The sequence below is a fragment of the Phaethon lepturus genome, unplaced genomic scaffold (assembly GCF_000687285.1).
Source record: "Phaethon lepturus isolate BGI_N335 unplaced genomic scaffold, ASM68728v1 scaffold17001, whole genome shotgun sequence".
In the NCBI taxonomy this organism is placed as follows: domain Eukaryota; kingdom Metazoa; phylum Chordata; class Aves; order Phaethontiformes; family Phaethontidae; genus Phaethon; species Phaethon lepturus.
The window spans coordinates 24557-34740 of NW_010517143.1; the positions used below are offsets into that span (position 1 = coordinate 24557).

Here is a 10184-nt window from a genome sequence, read left to right on the forward strand (position 1 = left end):
TTTTTTTCTGTCATCTAAAAGAAAAGAAGAATTTGAAGAAAAACGTGGTCTCAGAGTTCATGCTACCCAACAAAATAAACACTGTAAAAATTCTCAAATTTGTCCTATTTACATAGAGACCTTGTTTAGTTCTACGTTTATTTTTAAAAGAATTCTATTGAGTTAAGGAGAGAAAGAGATTCTCCTTCAGTCCAGATTAGAGATCTGAAAGACTAAGTCAAATAACAAGAACAGAAACAGCATAAAATGATTACATATCAAGAGAGTCCTTTACCGACCTTTACATGTTTCAGACTACTCTCAGGTGAGTAGGTGACTTTTATTTGTTTGCAACATCAACTGTTTTATAACAAACAACATGCTTTTTTTTCCAAGTTTCACAGGTCCTATCTTTAATTCCAAGATACTGGGTTTTGCCGATGACCTGAACAAGCTATGGTGCTGGTCAAACTCTGTTGCAGTTGAGATCAGTCCTAAAATGACTACATTTCAATAAAAACAGCATTTGGCCTGATGGTTCAGGCTCCACTCTTCAGTATGTTTTGAAATAGAGTGTAATATTTGTTAAAACTACATTCATTGTCTACATATCAAAAAGGGGACTGAAAATTAATTCCTTTTAGCATTTTCAGTTACAGCTTTTTAAAAAAAACATGTTTTATTCAGTCTTTTTGCAATCTCACTTTCCTTTGGTTTGACATGGGACATTCAAATCCTAATCTGTAATTTGTGTGCGCAAGTTTCAAACCTCCCCAAATGTAGCCACTGCCAAGGGGGAAGGAGAGGGGAAAGAGCAGGTGTTGCTTAACACCATTCAAGAGCACTTTTATTTACTAGATAGGAAGTATCACATACAAAGCACAGGGGAGCGAGAATAGAGTCATGCCCAAGCTGGAATTTCACCTGTATGTCCATGTCAACCTGTCACCCAATCTTTGCCTCAATTCTAAGAAGTCAGAACTTAGTTTTTACTTTTCCTAAGACAAATACAGCCCTCTTTCTGTCATCCTTAAAATAATTAATTGATAATAAACCTGTTGCTGCTTTCAGCCATCACATACTACAGTAATGAAACTCTCTTTGGCTTTATTCACACCTCATGTGAACTTGTTTCTGTTTTGTATTCTCTCCCTTTTCTTTTACAAAACTGGGATAACAATGCACATTTATCTCTATAGATACAAATACTCCTACTGACATCCAACATCTGAATAACAGAATTGAATTGAAACATGTTCAATACTTACAGTTAGCAGGTTAATTAAATCCATATTAGGCTCTAAATGATGAGAGGCCGTTTGCAGGGAAACCAGTTCACTCAAGGTGATGGAAAGCTGCTGCATTTTCACTATGTTAACTTTGTTCTCATCTATCCAGTCAGGAAAAATGACATGAACAGCAATCAAGTCTTTCAAATGAACTCCTAAAATAGGAATTTTGAAGCCAACACAGTCAGCAAAAGCCTTGCGGTAGTTGCAGTAATTTCCATTGGAAGAGACCAGCTCTGTCATTTCGTTCCAGTCCTACAAATAGCCAGAGAAGCAAGTCTCTGTGAAAGCATTCATAGCATTTCCTTAATCTGTTTTAAATGAGCACAACTCATGTCAGGGTGCCGACAGCGTTAATTTCCTCTCTGGCACAGGTGATCAAGCAGAGGATCTCCATGAGCTGATCCTTCTCCACTGAGAGGAATGCAAGCAAAGTGCCTTTTAATGATGCCCTGCCACGATCCAATTATTGTGCTGCTGGGACACCTGCACTGCAGAGCCCATCAGGCCTCAAAGAGGTGATGTTCTGCTCAATATGTCTATATTCTGAAGTCTACCATACCTTTGTGACTTCTGAAGACAGATGAGAATGAGTTTCTTTCAGGCGAGAAATAGAGCTGTGGCTTAGACCTCCCACAACTGCCATCAGTGTGTTGAAGTTCTGGAGGTGAAGGAGCTTCTGCAGGAGAGATTGATCATGTGTAATTAAAAATCAAGGAAAAACATGTGGCAGCTATCCAGTGTCACACATGACACGCAAAAGGAAACAACCTATCACTGCTAAAGCAGAAATCACTAAACCAGGGGACATAACAGAATGGTTCGGCATTTCTTTTTTTAATTAGCTTAAACAAGAAACATGCAATAGTGACAATTGTCAACCAGAATACAACGAAGAAAGATTATTCTATAGTTATGTCTGCTAGTTAAAAAATGCAGACATAGCACACCTGAACAAATAACCTGCAGTGATGGTGAACAGCTATTCACTGAGGAAACAGCACAAAGAGCATCCAGTCCATTTGTTTATTGCAATCTGTATTTGTATTATTGCTTTATGCTGGAGGAAAAAGGCTCATATGCAAGACTTACCTGTGCAACATTGATAAACTTTGTGATTACTTCTGCCCTTTGCTGGGGTGTTGGTTTGCTGAGAACCATGAGCTGGACCCATTTGGAGATACCATTAAATAAAGCAATAGATCTCTCCAAAGTAGGATTGTTCTCCAAGCAGCCATGGATCACATAGCTTTGGTAGTCTGTGAACTAACAGAGGAAAGGCATTTTCAGTAAAATGGTGGACAACTTAAGCATCAGATTGAAGCTTTGATAATTTTTTCCTTTTAAAGCTCCTCTTGTTTAGAAAGTTACCAAGACTCAGGATTAGCAGACCCTGCTGCATATCAGTTCTTTCTTAAAATTCTGTTGTTGGTGGTGGGTTTTTTATTACTTAAATGTCAACTTAAAACTTCAGTCTTTGTATGTCAGGTAATAACAGCAGCTTGAGTGATGAACATGATTACTACTTCCATGGAATCATCTTTCCCATAATTTACTCAACACTTACAACATTTTATTCTGTGTAGTTTTACTTGACATCCTCATGGCATGATACTCTATAGGAATTATCTGGTGCTACAAGCAAGAAGCACTGTTTATAATAAAGGCTTTCATCCCACTCCAATATCCTGACCAACTACATTGCTGATGTAAAGGGGGAAATCTTGGCCCCACTGAAATCACTAAGAGCTCTGTCACTCTTCACAGGAGCTTGAACTGCACCCCAAGCAGCTAACTATGCACCCATTTTCTTCCTCCTATGTCAAAAAAATTCTGTAGCACAAGGAGCTACTTCTGCTAAGTCTTGCTTCTTTCCACGTTACTGTTCAGCCCCTGCATGTTCATGTACGTAGGAAGAGCTACTGCTCCCAGGAATTAGATGTCCCTAAATGTTTGGAAAACATTTTTCAGCTGTCCCTTTAAGACGGATTTTCAAAATCTTATGAAATAACTTTAGCTTGTGCAGGGAATTGATAGCAATGCCAGCCGACATGGATTTCTTGGTTTTAGCTGATCAAAAATTGTCTGCTAGAAGACCATAAGATGGCATATGCTCTTACACAGCAGATGCTCATCTCAGAGCTGCAGATAAACAGTATCTCAGTGTTCAGATACTTTTAAATGTCTTCTGTTATAGTTAACACTGCCTTTCCTTCTCCCTCATATTTTTTAAAATAGGTAAAACCAAAGGCAGGATTCAGACTAATAATCTTTTACAACTGCACAGCTTTGAGATAACACTTTCATCTATGGTGCAAAAATAAGTGACACTCTCACATTTCTGAACAGTTTACAACAAATCACCTGGTCTCATTGACATCTCCAAATAAATGCTAGTTGTTTCTCTGTAGCAGCTCTCAATTGTTCTTTAAATTAGATTAGTGATACTGGGCCTGTTTTGAGGTGTGCCCATCACTTTATTTCCTGGAAATGTACCATTCTTACAATTTTTAGTTACCAGTCTGATATAAACAAGCAACACATCTTTCAAACCTCTTCATTGCATTACAGGATAGGATAAGATTAATTAACTCTAACTGGTTGCGGAGAAACATCTGAGAGAGAAAAATTCAAGCTGAAGAACTAAGAGACAAATTAGAAACAGCAAGGTAAAAAGAAAATTCATTGCAGGTCTGAGTTTTCTTTCTGGAATTCCCAAAGGAATTAAAATATATCTTAAGTCAAGTTAGAAATCCATCCCTATTTTTTTGTCCCTCTCTCCTTCTTTGAGGTTAGCATTGCACAGATCACAGCAGGGTGTTTTCCCATGATTTGAAGTCTAGAGTAATAAACCTTTGAACGTTATTAAATTACGTCAAAGCAGTTCTATTCAGACTGGTCTCAGCTCCTCATTGATCTCTTTTTCCTTCCTCTCTTGAAACAAACAAAAAACTTCATATATTTTTCTGTGTGAAAGGGAGCAACTGTATCTGAATTTTCCTCAGTGCCAATATAGGAGAAGGAGGAAAGAGAAGTTATGCAGTCTCTGTTCTTGCAGGTTTTCAAGACCCAACTGGATGAGAACCTAAGGAACATGATCTATCTCAAAGCTGATCCTGCTTTGGGCAGAAGCTTGGTCTAGATGCCTCCTGAGATCCCTTCCAACCTGAATTATCTTCTGATCTTAAGTTGGCAAATGAAAGTTTCTGAAGAAGTGGTTGGGAGTGCATGGAGACTACAGAGGGATTATATGTATTTCAGTCTCTTCAAAAATTATTCAGTGCAAAGATTTTGATGTTTCCTGAAAAGTAAGTAACTATTTTCCACAGAGGGGAAAAAAAAAAGAAAAAACACCTGAAGATTTTGAACAATAATATTAGTTTAATCAACTGCTGCAACACAAGGCTGCATTAGCTTTTAGCAGTAATTTTTGCCCAGAATTTCTCCACCAAATTAACTTCTATCACTAAAAGCATCAGTCATGAAAAAAATCAAGGAAGTGCTAGTGCAGCCATGGCTATGTACATCATAGGAAGGATTATAAAGATTTACTACACTGAAATGTTAAGGGAACAAAGTCTTAAATGTTAAACCACGTGAACACTCTTTAAGGACAGGCTCCTAATTGCAAGTGACAAAGTTGTAGGCTTCTTACAGAAATTCTCCTAAAAGATTTATGCTCCAGAAAAGTGAGATGTTCAGCTAGCTCAATGGGCTCCAGATGGTCAAACAGCAGGCAGGCTTTTCCCTTCTTGGAAATCCTCTTCCTCTGTGTAACTCTTCTCATCCAGTCATAGGAAGGACTGCAACAGAAAAACAGGTACAATTCTCATTTCTGTTTGGGTATATGTGAGTGTAGCCCATGGTTTGAACAAATAGTATAAAACTACCAAGAGGCAGACCATGAGCTTTCTGATCTGTGACATCCAGCACATAACAAACACTCAGAGTGAGACCCATTCAGGTGCGTAACAGAAGACAAGAGTTTTGGAGGTACTACTGCAAATGATAAGTAATAGCAGGTTTCTATCAGAAGAAAAGGACAACGTGCTCTTCTTTATGATACAGGAAGCCATAATTTAAAAATGCCTTGGAAATACAAGAAGAACAGGTCACATCAAATTCTGATACAGAATAAAAAAGACTTGAATAACATCAAGGATTAATTTTTACTCTGTAAGACTATAGGTCCATGAAATAACAGAACAGCAGAAACAGTCAGTCAAAGAGCTAATAAAACAGTAAGAAGTGAGTGGACAAAAAGGCAAATTGTTTGCTTGCAAGCAGTGGAATAATTCCTACTCATATATAGTAAAAGCACTTCAGAGAGCAGAAAGAGGTTGCTAACAATATTTTAAAATGATGATTTAAGAGACAATATTCTTGTGATTTCATGGGTACTGTTCTTGCAGGAAGTCTTGCAACCTTCATTGAGATTAGTAGTGCAGTCCTTCCAGGTTACTATGGCATTTTTTAATAAGGAAAAATCACTATGCATATGCTATATTTTAAAAGAAAATCTACAATATCAGGTGAGATATAAGAGTTGGCCTGGTGATATTTAAAAGGTAACTTTCATTTCAGCGTGTCAAGGAAATAGTAGTGTAATCATTTTGATGCAATAAAACAAATGTGAATGGTAGAGATTATCCAGTTAAAACACAGAAAAGAAGTACACAGAAAGCCATTAGAAAAAATTAACAAGTTACTGATGAGAGAACAAAAAAGCTTCCCTGAGAAAATGCAAGATTTACACAACATGCCAGTCACTGCATTGCTTGTCATTCTGTATAAAAAAATTATAGGAAAAAAGTAATATTAAACACATAATTGGCACTAGCTTTGTCAGGAAAATTACCTCCTTCCCATTTTTATTAAAAACTTACATACAGATAAGAATCTTCTTTTTATTGTGACAATACAACTAGAATTTCAAATTTTCAGTAACTTCAAATTTAGAAGACAATACAATCTTTTTGTAACTGCTTTTTTGCTCTCTCAAGATCAAGATGGCCCTTAATAGTTTTATATTTTGCACAGAACTAGAATTCTGCTGTTACAGAGGCAGACAGAAAGATATTGAAGCTCATAACATCCTTACATGCTGGAGATGTCAATGAGACGGATGTGATCCTCATATCCCAGCTGGCTGGCTACTTCTCGAAACTCTTCCGTCAAACGAATCAGCCCAAGATCCAAGTTAAACTCTGCAGGAAATTCCAAAATCCAGTATCTGAAATCCACAGACAGTGGTTAAGAGAAGCCCAGGGATTCAGGTGTAACATTCAGTGGCTGCATATATGTACCTTCATTTTATTCTAAAGGACTTACAATATTTCAGACACACTGGTCTTTGGGCAGAGAGGGTGCACTACCCCAACTTGTTGCTGCTGTGATTATCTGTGACACTGAAGTGGCAAAAGCCACTTTATCATATAATTTCCTTTGGTTAACTCACTACAGCAGCACCCTTTTGAAAAGTGACATTAAAGTGGTGCCTCAGGCAACACACACAAAAAAGCACACACGTGTCCTGACTCACACTTCCAGGACACCCAAATGACACTCGCAGTTATCCCTTGTCCAAGTGAGACATTTGGGTCTACTCAGAAAATATTTTTCAAGGAAAATTAAAATTTTAATTGAAATGTGATTCTTCATTTCAAATGAAAATGTGAATTTGAGTGGCAGTTCTACCATGACAACCATGTAAATGAGATGTCTCCTCTGCTATTTAATGAGAGCTTTTCCATAAAAACAAGGTCAGACACAGTTGGTGTGAAGATCAGAACATACCCGACCTGTAATAGCTTTGGCATCACTAACACACTCCTGTCATCATAAGCTATGTAGGTATTGCGTGAACTGAAGTCGACAGCCCAGAGACAATCTTCCTCTATCACACTAGATTACATCTTGAAGCAAAATGTGTCTCTGCTGTGTGGCACTGAACTAGTCTCCCTCCTAGAGGTGTCACACTCAAACACCAGGTAAATTACAGAGCAATTTTCAATCAGCTTTTTAGGTCAATACAGTTGAGTCTTAAAGGCTGGATGGCTCAACGTAAACAATTGTTTTCAAAGCACAGAAATTCACTCTTCACTATGGACTGGAGAGCAAATTAAAAAAAAAGAAAAGCTTTATATTTCCATGTTTAATTTTAATCTTTACAAAAAGACATTGCATTTATAGTATTCACAGAAGCCTAAAAACAAAATGCTAGAGTACCAGAAGCACGCTTACCTCATGAAATAGCAGATTTTTAATCTGAATTCATTGCAATTCTCCCCATTGGCATCTCTATATGTAGGCTAGTTAAAGAAAGTTTTGTGTGCCTTAATTCAGTAATGATGTTTTTATCCATATAAGACTCTGATGCTAGACCAGCTGAATAAAAAAAGAGTATCAAACTTTTCTTCTAGAGATAACCACAGTATGCTCTGATATTTCATTCACTTTCACAGCATCTTAGGGGACACAGACCATTTCCTGGCTGCCACTTTTTTTTTTTTTTTGCCCTAGCAAAAATTACTCTATTGTACTATTCTGAATATTCTGCTGAACAGTTTCTTGCCAGCTCTGGATAACCAAATACGATAATGCTTCTGATTACTGAAGGCTTTAAGAGGTATAAATGACATGTAGGTGCTTAGCTACCACTGAAAGTTCATACTAGTCCAAGGCCAGCCGTCCATTACGCTTTTGAAAAGTTATCTTGGCATTATATTTCCATTTACTCAAAGTTAATTCAAAGTATGCCTCAGCAAACTTGTACGTATGGAAAAAGTCCACAACCAATAGCACAACTACGCTTACAGACTTCCACCTTTTAGGCTGAAAAAAATCTCACCCCTAAACCTTCTTTGTCATTAATTAATTGACACATTTTTACATGCAGTCACAGAAAAAAACCCTGCTTTTGACATTGGAATGTCTATTTGCAAGACTTGCTAAAAGGATATGTGGACAGAAGCTTGCCAGCCAGCTCTGTGGAAGGCAGATACCACCGGTGCATTAAAAGAAAGGTTCTTGGCAAATGGCTGGAGCACTGATTTCCTTTGTCATCTGCAAAAGAGAAACAAGTGAGTTAACCACATTATTCATGAATAGAGAGGAGCTTTTATTCTTCAAGCGGAGTCAGAGAGAAAGGATCAAAAGTGGAAATGTTTGGTCATTTTCTACCAAAGAGGTAGGAAACAAAACGAAAGCACACAAATGGTCATTTAGTGATAACTACTGATAGATTGTAGTGGTAGGTAAAAAAAAAATTAAAAATCAGTGTAAATTACAGGCCATAGCTAGAAAAACAGGGTATGGATAGCAGTATGCTAAAGGTTATACAAAGAGACTGCCAATAATCCAAAGAACAAATCAAAAATTAGCCTATCAAAAGGGTGGGGAGATGATTTATGTACAACCACTTCCAATATTTGTTTTATTGCAGCTTTATAGCTTCATGTTAACAATTAGATTGTTAAAAAAGGGATCTGCCTCAAAGAGTTCAATGTCAAAGCAGCACCTCACGTCTGTGTCCCAGGGTCCCTTCTCCAGCTGCTGTACAGACCCTGGTGCCTTTGCAATGTAGCTGCTGAGTCTACACAAGGAGTTATTCCCTGGCAGTGTTCCCCAACATCTGCAATCTTAGATTATTCTTTCTCTGTCACTCTTTTAAAAGACTGCAGATGATATGCATGTATGAAACGGGAACAACACATGGACTACACTTGTCAAGAGTGTGTATACCAGGAAGAAATGTATTATTTCCAACAGAAAACAAGTATATGGGCTCTGCTACCTCTCATTAGGTATTTAGAACATCAGGTTTGATAGCGGTCTACAAACATGGATATATAGGGATGCACTACACTTAGTAGCAAGATCTGCCCCTTAATTATTTCATCTCTCTCACCTTTAGATACCTGTTTCTCTCCACAAGGGGGGAAAAAAAAAAATCAATATCTTGTTCCAATCTAAAGCTGTCCTGCATTTCAAGAGAATCTAAATGTAGCTTTGTGAATTAAGGCCCCATTTCAAAACATTTAAGTCCATCCATGAACTCATCTGATTGCAATGTGACATATGTCATGATTAATGGCGTTATGGATCAAGGTCTATTTCATCACTTCTTTCCCTCAAACCCGGTACATCACATTTTAATAAGAGTAAAAATATTACATGAGCCTTAAGTCATATTCTTGCCAATTACTGCATGATGATTTGGAAAACCTTTCAAAAAATGACTGGTCAGAAGTGCAGCTGTGTAACCATTCAAGACAAAGATCAATGCCAGAAATAACTCCTTGAACAATTCAACTAAACAGTTCTCTTGGTGAAGGACTGCATTTTAAAAACCACTATACCCACCATTGTGCATTTTCTGTATTAACAAAATTTAATACAGTGTGCATCTGATTAAAATTCCAGCCCATGTGATTCTGGGCCAAAACGAAACACGGAAAATTTTACAGAATAGAAATGTTGTTTGCCAAGGGAAAGACTGGCTAAATCAGAGAAGAGCAGGGGTTAAATTATAAGATGAATTTCAAGAACAGAAAAGTTAAATATTGAAAAAGCGTACCAAACATTTCAATACAAGTGTTCAAAAGCTCATCTAATGTTGCAGCCTTCCCAAGTGTGTTTGACCCCATTGTCCTTTAATCGTTGTCAAAAAATAAGAGACATTTTCAGCAAGTAGAAAGACGCTTCTTCAGCTGCACAGCTTTTTCACTTTATTGTTGCTTGCATTCTTATCTGGACTTCAAGGAAAATCTGAAGAAAGTAAAAGAAATCATAATTATATGACTATATGGAAGACTTATCAGGATGCAGTGTTTACAGTTCAACTGATCTTTTCTAGAAACTGTTTTTTCCCCACAAGATACAGACCACGTGAAAGACTGCCACAAGCTTTCCCTA

The 10184-nt window shown here is 37.4% G+C and overlaps 1 protein-coding gene across 1 annotated transcript in view; it reads right to left on the reverse strand.

Moving 5' to 3' along the window:
* Positions 1–9916, reverse strand: part of RASGRP3 (RAS guanyl releasing protein 3 (calcium and DAG-regulated)) — a 30453-nt gene extending 20537 nt beyond the window's left edge. Inside the window, exons 1-8 of the mRNA XM_010296301.1 lie at positions 9847–9916; positions 8231–8333; positions 7512–7574; positions 6370–6501; positions 4924–5071; positions 2361–2534; positions 1831–1947; positions 1248–1523 (exon numbers count right to left, since the gene is read on the reverse strand). Of these exons, the coding sequence (XP_010294603.1) occupies positions 1248–1523; positions 1831–1947; positions 2361–2534; positions 4924–5071; positions 6370–6501; positions 7512–7574; positions 8231–8333; positions 9847–9916 (1083 nt within the window). The remainder of the gene's footprint in view (positions 1–1247; positions 1524–1830; positions 1948–2360; positions 2535–4923; positions 5072–6369; positions 6502–7511; positions 7575–8230; positions 8334–9846) is intronic.
* Between the last annotated feature and the right edge of the window lie 268 nt (positions 9917–10184).